General features: G+C 31.1%; 5 protein-coding genes and 1 long non-coding RNA gene across 6 annotated transcripts; 3 read left to right on the forward strand and 3 right to left on the reverse strand.

Moving 5' to 3' along the window:
* The first annotated feature begins 1,467 nt into the window (after positions 1–1,467).
* Positions 1,468–8,220, forward strand: LOC111423868 (uncharacterized). Its single transcript, XM_071197147.1, has 13 exons — positions 1,468–1,623; positions 1,674–1,878; positions 2,619–2,934; positions 2,988–3,305; positions 3,355–3,706; positions 3,761–3,926; positions 4,015–4,134; positions 6,269–6,381; positions 6,455–6,659; positions 6,710–7,034; positions 7,093–7,762; positions 7,815–7,980; positions 8,035–8,220. The coding sequence occupies exons 1-13, from the start codon at positions 1,519–1,521 to the stop codon at positions 8,145–8,147; spliced, it is 3,174 nt and encodes a 1,057-aa protein (XP_071053248.1). The 5' UTR covers positions 1,468–1,518; the 3' UTR covers positions 8,148–8,220.
* A 79-nt stretch (positions 8,221–8,299) lies between these two features.
* LOC111423898 (luciferin 4-monooxygenase-like) lies at positions 8,300–10,240 on the forward strand. Its single transcript, XM_023057278.2, has 5 exons — positions 8,300–8,459; positions 8,519–8,726; positions 8,779–9,112; positions 9,166–10,004; positions 10,055–10,240. The coding sequence occupies exons 3-5, from the start codon at positions 8,835–8,837 to the stop codon at positions 10,183–10,185; spliced, it is 1,248 nt and encodes a 415-aa protein (XP_022913046.2). The 5' UTR covers positions 8,300–8,459; positions 8,519–8,726; positions 8,779–8,834; the 3' UTR covers positions 10,186–10,240.
* On the reverse strand, positions 10,237–12,129 carry LOC111423860 (luciferin 4-monooxygenase-like). The gene is made up of 4 exons (XM_023057242.2): positions 11,958–12,129; positions 11,700–11,907; positions 11,323–11,641; positions 10,237–11,268 (listed from the first exon to the last, which is right to left on the reverse strand). The coding sequence occupies exons 2-4, from the start codon at positions 11,719–11,721 to the stop codon at positions 10,299–10,301; spliced, it is 1,311 nt and encodes a 436-aa protein (XP_022913010.2). The 5' UTR covers positions 11,722–11,907; positions 11,958–12,129; the 3' UTR covers positions 10,237–10,298.
* A 448-nt stretch (positions 12,130–12,577) lies between these two features.
* LOC111423867 (luciferin 4-monooxygenase-like) lies at positions 12,578–15,129 on the reverse strand. Its single transcript, XM_023057250.2, has 5 exons — positions 15,037–15,129; positions 14,389–14,480; positions 14,120–14,327; positions 13,732–14,056; positions 12,578–13,679 (listed from the first exon to the last, which is right to left on the reverse strand). The coding sequence occupies exons 1-5, from the start codon at positions 15,083–15,085 to the stop codon at positions 12,707–12,709; spliced, it is 1,647 nt and encodes a 548-aa protein (XP_022913018.2). The 5' UTR covers positions 15,086–15,129; the 3' UTR covers positions 12,578–12,706.
* LOC139430625 (uncharacterized) lies at positions 14,824–15,689 on the forward strand. Its single transcript, XR_011641018.1, has 3 exons — positions 14,824–15,013; positions 15,111–15,478; positions 15,576–15,689. It is a non-coding gene; the product is annotated as an uncharacterized lncRNA (long non-coding RNA).
* A 296-nt stretch (positions 15,690–15,985) lies between these two features.
* On the reverse strand, positions 15,986–18,071 carry LOC111423855 (luciferin 4-monooxygenase-like). Its single transcript, XM_023057238.2, has 5 exons — positions 17,744–18,071; positions 17,482–17,689; positions 16,438–17,432; positions 16,219–16,384; positions 15,986–16,164 (listed from the first exon to the last, which is right to left on the reverse strand). Exons 1-5 carry the CDS (start codon positions 17,858–17,860, stop codon positions 16,034–16,036), a joined length of 1,617 nt encoding a protein of 538 aa, XP_022913006.2. The 5' UTR covers positions 17,861–18,071; the 3' UTR covers positions 15,986–16,033.
* Between the last annotated feature and the right edge of the window lie 175 nt (positions 18,072–18,246).

The following is an 18,246-nucleotide window of genomic DNA, read 5'->3' on the forward strand; positions in this document are numbered from 1 at the left end:
AATTCCAACCTCTTTGCATGAGAACGCAAAGTTTCACACCGTACAAGAGACTCTCTACGTGCGTGCCAACGTTTATTTCTGCAATTTGGATTTTCACCATTATTTCCAAGATGACCGACTTAAAACTTCTAAAACTTTTCGCGGAATAACAGAAACGGTTGGGTTCATAATTGTTCAGTGAATATTGTATGCTTTTACTTAAAACTTATTTTAACTTAAAAACTTATTTCAACTTAAAAAGTTATTTCAATATTAAAACTTTAAAACGTTATTCTCGTTATTGACCTTCCCAGTAACTTTATATTTAAACCCGAAGGTGAGAAAATCATCTTTTTAGTAATCACCGTTGATGATTTGAAGGTGGAACAAAAAATTTGGAAGGGTCACACCGTTCGTTGTAAATCATGCGGGATAAGCCGTCAAAAAGAAGACCGCTCCTGTTATTAGGACGAAAGTTGCTCGCCTCACTGACAGCTGAACTAAATCGTTCATAATGGTCGAATGCCGCTAAGTAAGCGGTCAACGATTTTCCTGCAGCCTACGGTAGCGTGAAAGCAGAAGGGACTCAAAATGGTGATTAGCGTGTGCGTGTATGCTCGTTAGGACTGAGCCGACACACATAAAGCTTAAAAAGTCGGCCTCGTATATGAAATTAAGACGTTACGAACTATGGGGCTTGAAAGATATCACGAAGGGATGAGTAATAAGGCGGCAATCATGGTTGATTTTAATGGGTTGAGTTCTAGTCCCGACTATTGTTGGTTTTTTTTAGTGTTGGAATTTTAAGTTGTATTCACGAGATTTTTTGTTTGAAAATACTTTGACTGGTTTCATTGTTATCGAATACAATAAAATATGTTCTTATAGTAAGGACAGGATCTGTAGAGTTTGAAAGCAATTTCAATAATGCACGAAATTCAATAAATCGAAAATGGTCCAAGAAGTCCACCTTAATAGTGAATAGCGGTCAAGAACGACCATTTCAATCGATATGCTCCAATTGAGATATCTTATTCAAGGGTAAATCATTCGTTGGGGAATTACAAAAAATAATTCAAAAAGGTACTTCTTTTCTGTATATTTTAATATAGACTGCGCTGTAGTTGCAGATATTATTCTGGTGCAAACCTTTCGAGAAGCTGCTCACGTTCAACCGCCATATCATTGTGTTCTATCCGATTTATGTGCCGTTCTGGCCACCCAGAGTCGCGTTCGGCATACTTTATAACTTTCTCCTTCCCTTTCAAACAATATCTGCGGATTTAATAGTTTTCTAGCTACGAATTTAAGAACCATAACATCATATGTTATCATTATGTTTTAATTTCATTAAATTTAATTAACTTTTTGTATAATGAATTCTTCTACATAATTTCGATAACAGTTTAAATTTAGTTACACAAGCATGACCAAGAAAGATAAAAAATATTTTTAAACGGTTACAATATTAAGAAATAAAATTCATTGCCGTTATCAGTGTGTAAGAATACGCGTTATAGGCCACGTAAGAAAATCGTTATGGAAACGTTAGTAAAAGGTCCTGTGAGTGAAATACCAAATAAACAATTTGGGGAATATATTTTTGAAAAACTTTCTTTACAAACATCTCAAAAGAAAAACTTGGTAAATATCAAAAAATTGTAATTATATTTAAAATTATTATTACATTTTAGGTAAACGCTGAAAGCGATGATGCTATTTCAGTGGACGATTTTCAATCGAAATGTATCAATACAGCAATTTCTTTGAAACGCTACATTAGTAATGATGACACAATAGCTTGTATTTGCGAAAATGAATTTTTAAGTGTTGTTCCAATCATTGCTTCGTTATATTTGGGAAGTACTATCGCTTTGGTGAATCCAGGTTACAAAACAAGTAAATATTTATTAATTATGTACCTTTAAGGGTTCCGTCCAATCGGAAAAGATGGTGCTTGTGCATATTCCAGACTGGACGTCGCAACTTTATTCCTTTATGCAGGTAAAATAAAGGTGCGACGTCCAATCTAGAACACACACCAACCGGATTGGATGATTTCCATATTTTGTTTTTATTATTATTCCTTTACCGTCTGAATTTTGCCCTCTACATTTATAGCCTTATTGTTAGCATGCTTATGTTTGCATGATTTATCTTATCTTCTGGATTATCAAATCCAAAACATGCTAAACCAAATCCAAAAATAAGCTTGATATCGAGAAATATGTAGGTACAATAAACCCTGTTATGAACCTCGATCGAGATAAACCGTGCGATCTTGTCTCAACTACAGAAAAAGTTGTACTTCTTAAAGTACGTGCTACAATAATCTCTTAAGTTAGTTTGGCGAAGCTAAACAAAATAAAGCAAACTATATAATGGCTTTAAATCTAAACAGTAAACCTCTAAATCGGCTTAAAAAACTTTGTAGAACTTTAACTTCGACGTATTCACTTAGAAAATTATTATTACAGTCGTAATCGCTATCGAAGACGGTTAAACGGTAGATATTACATTAGATTAAAGTTTGTTAATTTTAATATATTTTGTTTTTTGCGATTCATAAACAAAAAAGTTATTTTATGGCTGTAATTTACAAATACTTTTACATAAAAACCAAATTATTCTGTTAACAGGAGAATTACTTCACAATTTTTCATTACACAAACCGAAACTTGTGTTTTGTAAAAGTTCTATTTTACAATCAGTCCTTGATGTTCAAAAAGAATTACCATTCGTGGAAACTATTATCCTTATGGACGATGATAACCAAAATGGATTTATTACCATGCACGATTTAATGAAAGAAAACACTGATTTCGATCAATTTAAACCTGTAAAAATCGACCAATCTAAAGGAGCTGTAATTTTGTCATCCTCCGGAACAAGTGGGTTACCTAAAGGGGTTATAATATCTTACTCAAATCTATTAGCAGCTGTACCATACATTCAGTAAATTTCTTTAATTAACTCTACGTTCATTGACTAAGACAATATAATTTTAGACAAACTAATTACGTAGGAATGTCTGTGGATGTAACATTTCTAGTTCTGGTGCCTTTATTTCACATATTTGGTCTTTATGTTACTTTGTATGGTGCTATATTTGGCAGCAAACTTGTGTTTTTAAAAACGTTTCGGCCAGAAATTTTTTTGCAAACAATCGAAACCCATAAAGTTAATAAGCTGACAATTGTACCACCCTTAGCAATATTTATGGCTAAAAGTCCACTAGTGGAAAAATACAATTTATCCAGCCTTGAGGATGTTTTATGTGGTGCTGCTCCATTAACAGAATCGGTTTCGAATTTATTACACTCCAGGTAATTCATTTATTTTTGAAATTTTAGAACATTATAAAATTCTTTATAGACTAAATATAAAGGTGAGGCAATTATATGGATTAACTGAAACCGGTTGTGTAGCAATGACTACAAAAAATTCTCAGCACACACCTAATGCTATAGGAAATTTAATTCCAAATATATCGGTTATTATAAAAGATACAGATACTAAAGAGATTTTACCAATATCTTGTAAAGGAGAAATTTGTGTAAAAGGGGCAACAATATTTAAAACATACATTAATAATCCGGAGGAAACAGAAAATTCCTTCGATGAAAATGGGTATTTCCTAACCGGAGATGTTGGTTACTTTGATAAAGATGGTAAACTTTACGTTGTGGATAGATTAAAAGAATTAATTAAGTGCAAAGGATTCCAAGTAAATATGCATCAAAAGTAAATAATTTTTTATTAATTATTTCAAAATTTTTAGGTAGCACCTGCTGAATTAGAAGGACTTTTACTAACTCATTCAGCTGTTAAAGATGTTGCCGTTATTGGTGTTCCAGATGAAAGAGCTGGTGAATTTCCATGTGCTGTGGTTGTTAAACAACCAGGAGCTGATGTGACAGGAGAAGAACTAGTTGATTTCTTAAAAGGTATTTTTGAAAGTAATCAAGATAATAAGAATGATGAAAATAGATCTTATTAACTGTTCTTAATTTAACAATAAAAAATATTATTTAGGAAAAGTGGCTCCTTACAAGGAACTAAATGGAGGAGTTTACTTCGTGGATGACATTCCAAAAAACGCAAATGGAAAAATAATGAAACGAGAAATCAGAAAATATATTAATGAAAAACTTTAATGTTTTAATTATAATTTATGGACATAATAAAACATTGGCCATTTGAATGTTAAGTTGTGTTATGACAAGAATTATTTGTCTATTATAGTATCTGCTACCTTCAATATGTAGGTGTAATATTTGTTATTATCCACAAACAGACGGTTTGAGTATTTTGACTGAAACAGCTTATTAAAAAATGAAATTTTCAAATGCTGTTTACCATTAATACGTAATGGAAAAATTTGTGATGCAGAAAAAATGTATAAAGAATGACAGATGTTAATTTCTATGTTGTGTCTGGAGTTTCAACTAGGATGTGTACAGTTCAGATCCTCGGCAAAGATACAATGAAGTTTGATATGCCTAGATGTTTGGACAATCATGGATCGGTCTTCTTGATAAGAATTATGTCAGTTTAATACGTTCCCCTTCTGATACTATAGACTGTTGATATTGCTGAACACGATTTTCATAATTTCTGCGCTTTAGCATTGTTGAATAGCACGATTCTACCTACTTCAACTGGAATCCATTATATGATGCGGATCAGCAGATGGTTTTCACTCAGATGGACCAACCCAGTTGAAACCCCAGATTAACCAATCCCAATAGCATAACATTTCAGTGATCCGTCCATGAATTTAATCTAGTAGTTAGTATAAAGCAGGACCTCACCATTAAATTAATATCAACGAAAGGAGATCCGTAAAGGTGTTTTTAAACTCATCGTCATTTACAGTATCGTTGGTTTCATGGACTAGAATTTTGATGAGTTAAGTTTTTGTCGGGTTTTTGTTATGATGGCGTTATTTCTGTTTTTGGGGTTGTTTCTGCTTAGCAAATGCGAATACAATGGGTAATTCTTAGCAATTGGCGGTCTGATGGTCAAAAGACTATTGATATTCCTTGTACAGCTTGGATATAGTACGATGACAGATCCTAGTGCTTCGGTGCTCGAGTGTTCTACGCTTCCTTAATTACAGGGATTTAGTAGCAACCTCTTTGCATCCACGCTATATCGTGAGGAAACAATCCCAAATATAAGAAATAGTTTAGAATTTGAAGAGATTCCTAGAAATGTACATACCCAGTTTGCTGCATTGTTGAAAAATCTTCGGAAGTGGTGGTGATGCCAGGTGCTGCTTTCGACATTGACCTGAACTTGACTGTTTATAAACTCATCTATATTTTTATTTGGGACATTTGACGCATTGGAGCCGGGAGTTCGTTATTTGTGCCCATGTAGTTGGCAGAACCTCATGGTGCCTCGAAAGAAGAAGATTTCTTTCTGGATCTACATGAGAGTTCTTAGTAGATTATCAACCTTAAACCTTATAAAATAGTGTTATTTTATCTGAACATACACCAAGTTTATTTTATACAAGCAAACGTCTTAAATTGAAATTAATTAATCAAAATCTGTATAAGAGTTTGTAATCGTAGTAAACATTCAGATATAAAATTTTAATCAGACTTCATTTCCGGAAGTGGTACTTAACTTTTAAGTTACAGTCGTATTTTTAAATTACCACGTATGTATTGTTAGACTAACGGTGCTATTTAAAAATGCCAGAAAGTTGATTATAACCACACCATTTAATTTTAAAAGTGAAAGGATACAATTTTAGTCACATAAAGAATTAAATAACAGAACAAATGTATTGTTGCTTGCGCCAAAAAACGTACACAAGCAATGTAACCATCTCTAAAGACAACAATGCATCTGTTCGTTTCTGATCAATTCGTACGAATTCTTACGAACTCGTACGACTAAATTTTCGTACGAATTCTTATCCAATGTAACCACGGTCTAAAGTGGTAAGTGATAAAGAAAGAGATCGCACGTGAGTTTATTATTAGAAAAGATAGATCGATGTTTCATTAAAAATGAATTGTATAAACTGATAATGATGAGTGTTAAGAGTAGAAATTATAAGATTATCGTTAGCATGTTTTGAATAAATTCTTAGAGTGTTTATACTTTAAATACTTTGGTTCAACAAGAAAAAAAATTTATGTTTTTTTGCAAACTCGTGCATGGAGGTCAATATACCAAGTAATCAAAAACATATAAATGCGAGTTATTTCAAATCAAACTTTAATATTATACACTTATAATATACTTATAGTTTCTCACATTATTTATTAATTAAAAATGAATAATCACATAGTCTATGGCCCAAAAGTTCCATTAATTAAAGAATCGCTTGGTTTATACATTTTTAATAGATTAAAAGGATTTAATCCATCTGATATACTGGTGGTAAGTACATATTTCAACAACTTTTGATTAAATCTTGATGAAATGTTTGTTTTATTCTACGATTTATTTAAAGGTGAATGCAGATACAAACGAAGGATTCACTGTAAAGGACGTTTTAAACAAGTCAATCAAATTAGCTCTAACTTTACGTAAATACATTAAAAAAGGAGATGTTATAGCGGTTCTTTGCGAAAACGACAACTTGGTTATATTTCCCTTATTAGCATCGATGTTTTTGGGAACAACCATAGCTTTTGTTAATCCAGTTTATAATTCGCGTAAGAAAAACTAATTTATTATTGTATCATAATTAATTATTATTGTTTAGGTGAATTAAGTCATTCTCTTATAAACATAAATCCAAAATTTGTTTTTTGTTCTCAAATCGCTGTAAATAATTTCATGGAAATTAAAAATGAATTAGGAGATATACAAGAAGTTATTTTAATGGAGAGGGAATCATCAGGTGGTCTTCGGATTTTATATGAATTCATAAACAATTGTAATGATGTGGAAATAGAAAGCTTTAAACCGATTGATGTAAACACTGACGATGATACAGCAATGATTTTATCTTCTTCTGGAACATCAGGTGTGCCAAAAGGAGTTAAAGTTTCTTATAAAAACGTATATTCTCATATTCCTCATTTTATGTAAGCCAAAATTTATCGAAATTTTATTGATTAATTAACATTTTATTTTAAAATTTAGGAGTAAAGATATCATTTTATTACAACCGGGAGATTCAACAATAATCTTAGCCCCAGTTTTTCATATTTTCGGTCTTTACGTAACAATAACCTCTATAATTCTAGAAGCGAAAGCAGTTTTTATAAAACGATTCAAACCAGATTTATTTTTAACAACTTTACAGAACTACAAAGTATCCACATTATTTGTAGTTCCTCCTTTGGCAATATTTTTAGCTAAAAATCCTCTTGTTTTAAAATACGATTTATTAAGCTTGAAAGATATTATATGCGGTGCAGCACCGCTTACTCACGATGTTTTGGATATGGTCAAACAAAGATTAGGAATAAAAGTAAGACAAATATACGGTTTAACAGAAACTGGAATTGTGACTTGCGTTCCTCCTGGAACAACTTCAAAACCCGATAGTTCCGGTCGAGTTGGGCCCAACACCCAAGTTGTAATTAAAGATATTGAGAGTAGAGATATTCTCCCAGCTAATCAACGAGGTGAAATTTGTATTAAAGGGCCTAATGTAACAAATGGTTATTTTTGTAATGATGAAGCTAATCATAAAGCTTTTGATTCGGATGGTTATTTTCTTACTGGTGATGTTGGTTATTTTGATGATGATGGTTTTCTATTTATTGTTGATAGAATTAAGGAGTTAATAAAATATAAAGGATTTCAAGTAATTTCTTTAAAACCATTTTTTTAGAAGATGTAATTTTTAATAATTTTAGGTCGCTCCAGCTGAGCTTGAAGGAATTCTTTTAAAACACAAAGCAGTTAAAGATGTAGCCGTTGTTGGTAAACCCGATGATAACGCTGGAGAATTACCAACAGCTTTTGTTGTGAGGCGAGAAAGTGTTAATGTTACTCCAGATGAGCTTGCAAAATTTGTTGCTGGTAAAATTATCATTAAATCAATCCAATTAATTAAATTAATTCATATCATTTTAGCACAAGTTTCAACTTATAAGCAATTATCAGGAGGAGTTCAATTTATAGATGAAATACCAAAAAATCCGGGAGGAAAGATCTTAAAAAAAGATTTAAAAGAACTGTTATTATAAAAACGTAAAATATACTGACATCATATATTCGTAAAAAAAAGAATTTTTGTTATTTAAGGAGCTAGGTCAACCCATATTAGATAACTTATCGCTTATCGTTGTTGTATATAAAGCGTTATAAATCGAACAGTGTTTCTATAAACCTCATCAAATAAACTCGTCTTAAACTCTTCCACATCCAATAAAAAAATCATCATGAACAGAAAGCATGTACTTGTTGGCCCACCTTTAAGTTCTCCAATTCCTAATGAAAATCTTGCCCAACAAATTTATGAGAATTTCCGTCAACGTAGACGAGATGAAATTGCATTTGTAAGTACTCATTATCTTTTTATTTAATTGTATTTAAAAAAAACGGAATTTTAAAACAGAAAAACGATATCACCGATCAATGGGTTTCTGTTGGAAAAGTTCTTGATGATTCCGCTAGAATAGCAATCTCTTTAACAGAAATGGGACTATCTTCAAATAATTTAATCGCTATTTGTTCAAATAATCATATTAATTATCCAAGTGTGATCTTTGGAGCGTTAGCCGCTGGAGTTCCTTTGGCGTTAATGAGTCCCGTATACACAGAGTGTAAATTAAAAAGAAATATCAAATGATTTTTTTTGTAATAATTTTATTTTAGATTAATTGGAGAGTCTTTTTAACATCATCGAACCGGATGTTGTTTTTTGTTCAGAAATGAACATGGAAACGTTGGTTAAGTTAAAACCAAAAACGAAAACGTTAAAAAAAGTCGTGGTTATCGACACTGAAGAACCAGTTCCCGGAGTTGAAGATTTAGACGCGTTTATTTCACCATCAATTTCATCGAAATTTTCCGTTGCTGATTTTCCAATTAGAAAAGTCAACGCTAAAGATCAATTAGCGTTTATTTTATTCTCTTCGGGCACAACTGGTTTACCGAAAGCAGTTGCTTTAACTCATTATGGTGTTAGTGGTACTCTTATTGGGTTAAAGTAAGAACTTAATTAAAAAATTTAATTTTTTTACTTTTTTTATTGTTTTATAGTCATCCAGATTTAGTACTTCCAATTGAACCAGACGTTGGATTAGGCGTCCTTCCATTCTTCCATATTTACGGTTTATACGTCATCCTTCAAACCATCATCAAGAAGAAACCTTTAATGATTCTTGAACATTTTAATCCATTTGATTATTTAAGGTGTATTGAAAAGTACAAAATCGACGTCGTTATTGGAGTACCAATGTTGATACAATTTTTAGCTAAAAGCCCTGTTGTTGATGATTACGATTTGTCGTGTGTAAAAGAAGCAACTTGTGCTTCAGCTCCAATTGGTGAAGATACTATTCAAGAACTCAAAGATCGTTTGAAATTACAAAATGTTCGTCAAGCTTATGGTTGTACAGAGGCTCATATGTTGGTTACAATATCTCCAGCGGTAGGAGCAAGACCAGGTTCAGTGGGAAAAGTTGCTCCTGGGATGAAAATGTTTATTAGAGATGTAAAAACTGGGGAATCTCTTCCAGCGTTTAAAGAAGGCGAAATTTGTTCGATAAGTGATATGGTAATGAAGGGTTATTACAGAAATGATGCTGCAACTAAAGAAACGTTCACTGAAGATGGTTGGTTAAAATCTGGAGATATTGGATATTACGATGAAGATGGTCAACTTTACATCGTTGACAGAATGAAAGAATTGATTAAATACAAAGGATTTCAAGTGGCTCCAGCAGAACTTGAAGCTGTGTTGATGAAGAACAAAAAGATTGCAGATGCCGGCGTTATTGGTAAACCGGATAAAGTAGCTGGGGAAGTACCAGTGGCTTTTGTTGTGAAACAAGAAGATGTTGATCTCACCGAAACTGAAGTTAAAAATTATGTAGCCGGTACGGTTTATTTATTTTGAATGTAATAAGTTTTAATGAGTTTGTTTTAGGTTTTCTTACTCAAAGGAAACATTTACACGAAGTTTACTTTGTCGATGAAATACCTAGGACTCGATCTGGAAAAATTATGAGAAGGGAATTGAAGAAAATTTTGGAGAATATGATGAAATCAAAATTGTAAATTCAAAAAAATGTGGCTTATCATGATGTATATAGAAATAAAAGACCTATGATTATTTAGACTTTAATTTATTAATAAGCAATATTCGATAATAAAGGTGAACTTTAAATTTCTTATAATTTACACTCTGTTAATTTCTTTAATAAACCTTTTAGTTCCCGTCTTATTATTTTCCCGGATGGTGTACGTGGGATAACATCCACAAAATAAACAGCATGAAGATATTTGTGTTTGCTCAAAAATTGCTCTAAATATTTCTTTACCTCATCTTCACTTAAATCGACGCCTTCCGCTTTTACAACAAAAGCAATAGGGATTTCCCCAGCTGCTTGATCAGGTTTTCCAACCACTCCAACATCAGCAATTTTCTCATTTTTCATCAGTACAGCTTCAAGTTCAGCCGGAGCTACTTGAAATCCTTTGTATTTAATAAACTCTTTTAATCTATCAACAACGTATATATAGCCATCTTCGTCATAATACCCGATATCACCTGATTTTAAGAAACCATCTTCAGTAAACGATTCTTTAGTGGCAGTTTCGTTTTTATAATAACCTTTCATCATCATTTCACTTTTAGTGCAAATTTCTCCGTGTTGATTTGCTGGTAAATTTTTTCCAGTTTCTATATCTCTGATGCAGAGAGTTGTAGCTGTTGCAATTTTGCCAACAGATTTATTAATTGTAGATCCTAACGGTGTTGTTGCAATAACCATATGAGCTTCAGTTGAACCGTACGCATTTCGAACGGTATCTAATTTTAATCTATTTTTGACTAATAATAAAACATCTTCACCAATCGGTGCGGATCCACAAGTAATGTCTTTTAAGCTGGATAAATCATAATCGTCGATTATTGGACTTTTGGCTAAGAAGTTAATGAGTGGTGGAACTCCGATTAATGTCGCCAGTTTATATTTTTCTATACATTGTAAGTAATCAAATGGGTTAAAATGTTCCATAACGATCATTGGAATTGATTTTTTGAGAGCTTGTATTTGTTGATAGAAACCATAAATGTGAAAGAAAGGAAGAACTCCGAGAGTGATTCCCATATCTTGAGGTATTCCCACTGCTGGATGCCTAGATTTATAAAAAATAATTAAAAATATTAAACAGTTTTGTATTAATAATTACTCAATTGCAATTAATGTAGCATTCACGTTATGATGTGTTAAAGCAACAGCTTTTGGTAATCCAGTCGTTCCAGATGAAAACATTATAAAAGCAATTTGCTCTTTAGTGTTGATTTCTTTAACTTTAAAATTAGAGTTTGACGATTTCAAAAAAATTTCTAATGAAATAGCATCGTTGTTGTTAATGTCTTGTTGATCAATAACGACAAGCTTTTTTATTGTATTTGATTTCGATTTCACTTGCAATAACGTTTCTAAATTCATCTCTGAACAGAATACAATTTTTGCTTCGACGATTTTAAAAAGATTTTCGAATTCATCTAAAATCAAATTAAGTAAAGTATTATAATGTTTATAAATTGCTTTTTTATAATTTACAAGTAGTGTAAGCTGGATTCATCAAAGCTAACGGAATTCCAGAATATAAAGCTGCTAAAGCGATTATGGGATAATTAATATGATTATTGGCACATATCGCAACTAAATCTTTGGTGGTAAGTTCTAATTCGGTGAAAGCTTGAGCTAGTTTTAAAGAATTATTTAAAATTTGGCCAACGGTGTTCGATTCATCTGTAAGATAACTTTTCTAAAAAATAAAATATAAATTAAAAATGTTAATTAAATAAAACAACTTACAAAAGCAATGTCTTCTTGATTTCAATTTTTCAACTCATCATAAAGAAGTTGCCCAACATTAACCACGGGAATAGGTAAATGTAATTCATTTCCTATTAGTATATTTTCCGTTTTATCCATATTTTTTAGGACTTATAATGAATGAGTAGTCTATTATTACAACTAATCCTTTACCAATATTTTGTTTCATATATGTATAATTAATTTTTTGATAAGTTTATCGTGTCAGTGATAAGTAGTGAACTTGGGACTATAATCAACGCTTTTAATGACGTAAACAACTATATGACTTACTTATATAACACTAACGTTTTCGATGAGAAGTTAAAGTTATTTGATACGGTTGCGGTAATCAAAAAAGTGTAAATTAATACATATAAGAAATTAATATTTGAAATTTACACTTAAGAAAGATAGGTAATGATAAAACTGCATGAAAAGAAAAAATAACTGCTGTTACTTAATAGTTTAGATAATTTATTAAAGAGTATTTAAAAAGTAAAGGTAAAACAATTACTTTAATTATAAATTGAAAAAAAATTTTATTTATACTTTTTTCAGTTTTCTTAGGGCTTTACTAAAATTTTTGAATGAAATACTTCAAAATCCTCAATAAAACTCTGAAATTTTTGGCATCATAAATTGAAATTAACAGATTAAATAACTTTTTATTAAATGTTTTTAGATTCAATTCTCCTTTTTATAATTATTAACAATATAAAACCGATTCTTTAAAAATTAACATCTCTTTACAATTTAGACTGTGTCATTTTATTTAATAATCTTTTAAGTTCGCGTCTTATTATTTTCCCAGATGATGTTCGTGGTATTTCATCCACAAAATAAACATCATAAAGTTGTTTATGTTTACTCAAAATTCCAGCTAAGTATTCTTTTACTTCTTCTTGGCTCAGGTTAACTCCGCCAACTTTCACAACAAAAGCAATAGGAACCTCCCCAGCACTTTCATCAGGTTTTCCAATAACACCAACATCCGCAATTTTTTTGTTAGTTATCAATACTGCTTCAAGTTCAGATGGAGATACTTGAAATCCTTTGCATTTAATAAACTCTTTCAATCTATCAACTATGTATATGTAACCTTCTTCATCGTAATAACCAATATCGCCAGATTTTAAATAACCATCTTCAGTAAAAGCTTCTTTTGTGGCTGTTTCGTTTTTATAATAACATTTCATCATCATTTCACTTTTTGTACAAATTTCTCCTTGGTGATTTGCTGGTAAGTTTCTTCCAGTTTCCACATCTCTAATACAAAGAGTTGTAGCGATTCCAATTTTTCCAACTGATTTTATATTTGTAGATCCTGGCGGAGTTGTTGCAATGATCATATGGGCTTCAGTGGTGCCATAAACAATACGAACGTCGTTTAATTTTAATCTATTTTTCACCAATAGTAAAATATCTTCTCCAATAGGAGCTGATCCACAAACAATGTCTGTTAAATTACTCAAATCATGTTCATCAATACTCGGAGTTTTAGCCAAGTAATTTACAAGTGGGGAAACTGCTGTTAAACTCCATAATTTGTATTTCTCAATACATCGTAAATAATGAAGAGGATTAAAATGTTCCATGACGATCATCGGTATTGATTTTTGAATAGCTTGTAATTGTTGGTAAAAACCAAAAACGTGGAAAAACGGAAGAACTCCGAGAACGGTTTTCATATCGAGAGGTAAAGTTCCCATTGATGGATGTCTATTAGATTAAGATCTATATTAAGAATTCTTTTGTATCAATAATTACTTACTGTATAGCAATTAATGTTGCGTTTATATTGTGATGTGTGGTAACAACAGCTTTGGGCAAACCAGTAGTTCCAGATGAAAACATAATAAAGGCAATGTGCTCTTTAGTGTTAACTTGTTTAATTTTAAAATTTGTATTGGAGCATTCTAAGAACTTTTCTAACATAGTAACATCTTTGTTATCGATTTTGTCTTTTAATTCATCAATAACAACAACCTTTTTAATTGTGTCTGATTTAGATTTTGCTGTCAACAACGTTTCTAAATTTATCTTCGAGCAAAAAACAACTTTTGGTTCTACAATTTTAAAAAGATTTTCAAGTTCATCTAAAATTATCAATAAAATAAACTTTTAGTAGATGTACATAAATTGAAAAATGTTTTACTTACAGGCTGTGTAAGCTGGATTCATCAAAGCTAACGGAATTCCAGTATATAAAGCTGCTAAAACAATTATGGGATAATTAACATGATTATGAGTGTTTATTGCTATTAAATCATCGCTTGTAAGTCCTGAATCAGTAAGAGCTTGCGCTAATTTTAAAGAATTATTAAAAATTTCTCCAACAGAATTCGATTCATTTGTAAGATAACTTTTCTATAAATAAATGAAAAACGTAATTATGAAATGTAATTTAACACGAAATAAATCAACTTACAAAAGCAATATCATTACTATTTCTTTTCTTCAATTCGTCATGTAAAAGATGTCCAACGTTAACCTTGGGAACAGGTAGATGAAGTTTCGTCCCTATTAATATATTTTGGGAATTATTCATATTACTTAGAACTACGTGTTGTAAGATATAGCTCAATATGTATTAATATAATATTATATATAACAAATACAACATGCAAAAATAAATATTACTAAGATATTAACGAATTTTATCGTAGTTTGTTTTTTTTAGTATTATGATAAGTTTATCGTTGTGGTTTCAAAAACAAGCTCTTGAGAAGATAATTATGTTTAATAAACAACAGAATATGATGGAATTAAAATCATGATGTTCAATTTTAAAACGTAGCCATACGTTTAATTATATTTCTGTTTTAATTAATTATGTAGCAGTGAGTTGACTCGTAGACTGTAAACAACAATATTTTTCTGCTTTCACCAAATATAAAATCATAAAGACCACGTAACCTTCACGGTGTCCAATGAGAATTTAGCCATTTTATTCTGTATCTATTATGGTATCACCAACAAGTTAAATGATTTGACTTTTATAACGTTTTCAAATATATCCAGGTCTTCACCTTATCATATCTTTATCCAAAGAGGTACCTAACGTTTTAATTTATACCTTTTTGACTTTTTACATGACGATTTGTCGTCGGAAAGGTCAAAATCATACTGGTTTCTTCATTATCATTATAGGATTACAACTCAAGTGCTAACTACTTCTTGCTTGTAAGGAATACTTTACTCTACTATAAATTTGCTATCAGGTTCTGCCTTTCAAGAATAAGAACACGGAAAAAAGAGTCCCCAAGTGGAAGTGTCGTTGTCAAGTCCGTTAAGATCAGAAGATAAACTTAAAATTTAGAAAATGGATGCATATGATATTGCAGAAGTTTTACAATACGATTAATTTGTAGCTTTCAGTCCACCATCAGAATAAAATCTCATTAAATGAACTGGCGTTTGGAAAGATTCATTTTTCATGAAAACCTGTTATCCAGCTTAGCAAACTGGCTTCATTAAGCATTAGACATTAAACGAAAGAGGATCAAATAAATAATTATGTACGTATACATGAAAGTTTGAAACAAATTTTAACTTGAACAAAAAACAAAAACGTGTTATGATACTCCTGTGCACTCTATATCTTTGATATTCTAGTGGAACCTATTTTTCGTAGACTGATTCTAAATTTTACGTGGAAAAAGTTCACATGTTAGTGAAGGAAATGTGTTTTCCCACTCATGGAGCAACCCAGCGCTTGAAATGAAAAGATATCCCTTTAACCAACGAATTTTTTTCTTGCAACCTGAACCTCAACAATTCAGCAGCTTTTTTCGCAAGATCCAGATCTGTCTGGTTGTTCTGGGTCTGAACACCGAAGAGATCGCTGGCAATTTAGTTGCGGGACACAATATTTAGGGTAAATATCGTTTTTTGTTTACTTTTTAGTTTATAAAAGTTTTTTGAGAATTATTTGAGATCAAACAATTATAAACAAATAACTTATAATTTTAACATTTCCTTGATGAAAAAGAAATGTTAAAATTATATTTACAATAAAACTGAAATAATAAGACATATTTTATTTCTTTCTTATAAAGGACAATGAGTACCAATTATAGTTTAGATTTAGGATTGTTTAGTAAAGCTTTCAAATCTTTTCTTTTTAATTTTCCAGAACTCATCCTCGGTAATTCATCCAAAAAAATTACTCCTCCATGTAAATGTTTTTCACGTTTAACAAATCCTAAAAAATAACTCATTAATTTAAATTTTTTAAACATATCGATTTATTTAGAACCTGCTACATAAAATTTAACTTCATTTTCTGTTAATTTGGCACCGCTTTTTTTAATTACAAAAGCTGTTGGTAATTCTCCCGCCTTATCGTCGGGTTTACCAACAACCCCCGCGTCTTGAATCTTTGGGTGAGTTAATAAAATAGCTTCTAGTTCAGCTGGAGCGATCTAAAAATTACTTTTATTATCTTACCTTTTCGTTTTCTTTTTCGTTTACATACTTGAAATCCTTTATATTTAATAACTTCTTTTAATCTATCAACAATATATAGATATCCGTCTTCATCAAAATATCCAAGATCACCAGTTTTTAACCATCCATCTTTAGTGAAACTATTTTTGGTGGCTTGCGGATTTCCGTAATATCCTTGCATGACACTATCAGCTTTAATGCATATTTCGCCTTGACTATAAGGTGGCAAATTTTTCCCAGTTCTTAAATCTTTGATAACAGCTGAAATTCCTGGGTATAATTTACCAACCGATCCTGGTCTAGGTGTATTATAAGGCATTGAAGAAACACTTAATCCTGATTCAGTAAGACCATAACCAACGCGAAAATATTTTAAGTTAAATTTTTTTATAGCTTCCGTTCGAGATTTCTCTGGAAGCATAGAAGCGCCGCTTCCAATTTCTTGTAAGCTTGATAAATCATATTTCTCAATTAAAGGATTATTCAATAAGAACTGAACAAGTGGTGGAACTACAGCCAAGCGTGTTATTTTATAATTTTGAATTGTCTTCAAAAATAACTGCGGTTCAAATTTTTTTAACAACACAACTTTTCTATCTTCTAGTATAGACATGATAACGACGAATAAACCATAAACATGGTAAATCGGTAGTAAACCCAATGTGATATCGGCTTTTGTTGGTGATTTAATTGTTGGATCTCCAGCCATAACCATCGTGGTGTTAATACTAAAATGACTCAGCATTACACCTTTTGGTAAACCAGTTGTTCCAGAAGAAAATAAAATGAAAGCGGTTTCTTTTTTAATGTTGACATCTTTAATTGTAAAATTAGAAATTGTTGTGGAACGTTCGGTAAACGTTCGAAGAGAATCAAATTGTTTTCCATCATCTTTTGAATCGATAACCACTAATTTTCTTATTGATCGATAAGTTACTAAAACTTTCGTGTATTTTGGGATTTGTTTTAAAGAACAGAAAACTAAGGCTGGTTTAGTGATGCTTAAAATTGTGCGAAGTTCATCTAAAACTAAATGTTTTAACACAGTTTATGAAGTTTTTACGGTTCTTACAAATTGTGTAATTTGGATCTAATAGGGCAACAGGGACACCACTAAATAAAGCCGCTAATACAACAGTGAAATAATTCACGTTATTTTCAGAGGCAACCGCAATTATATTTCCTGATTTTCCAATAAAATCAGTTAAGCGTTTTGATAATTGACAGGCATTTTCTATAAGTTCTCCAACTGTAATAGTTTCACCAGTTTCCACATCTTCCTATAAAATATAATTTGTTATCAATTAAAAATAGAAATAAAATATTATCCATACGAATATAATGAAGTTTTTATCTCGTTTCTTTAAAGCTTCAAGCAATTCGACCCCAGTGTTAACTTGTGATGTTGGTAATTGGCGCTTTCCACCGGAAAAAATGTTTTCTTCTGACATTTTCTTAAAGAACACTGACACTACACAAGTTTTTGAAAAATGAAAGTAATAGATAATTACGTTTAAGTATATGTAATCGTAAATTATATTGTACTCTGATAAGAAATGTTTGCTTGGACATATAAATAAAATTATATACAGGGTTTTTAGATACAAGTCAAAATTAAAGGGGTATTTTAGTGTATCACACTTTGGGACTTAATGATGATAAACTGGTGGATATTATTTGGTATTTTGGTTCTAGACAATTAGTGGTAAACTAATTTCACACAAACATCTAACCAGAAATAATATAGTCACGTCCTGAGTAAACACTCTGTATAAAAGTTATTTTGAATAACCTTATCTGAACTCCTTAAGTAATAATTTTGAAGGTTAAATTTTTA

This window comes from Onthophagus taurus, chromosome 7 (genome assembly GCF_036711975.1).
Source record: "Onthophagus taurus isolate NC chromosome 7, IU_Otau_3.0, whole genome shotgun sequence".
In the NCBI taxonomy this organism is placed as follows: domain Eukaryota; kingdom Metazoa; phylum Arthropoda; class Insecta; order Coleoptera; family Scarabaeidae; genus Onthophagus; species Onthophagus taurus.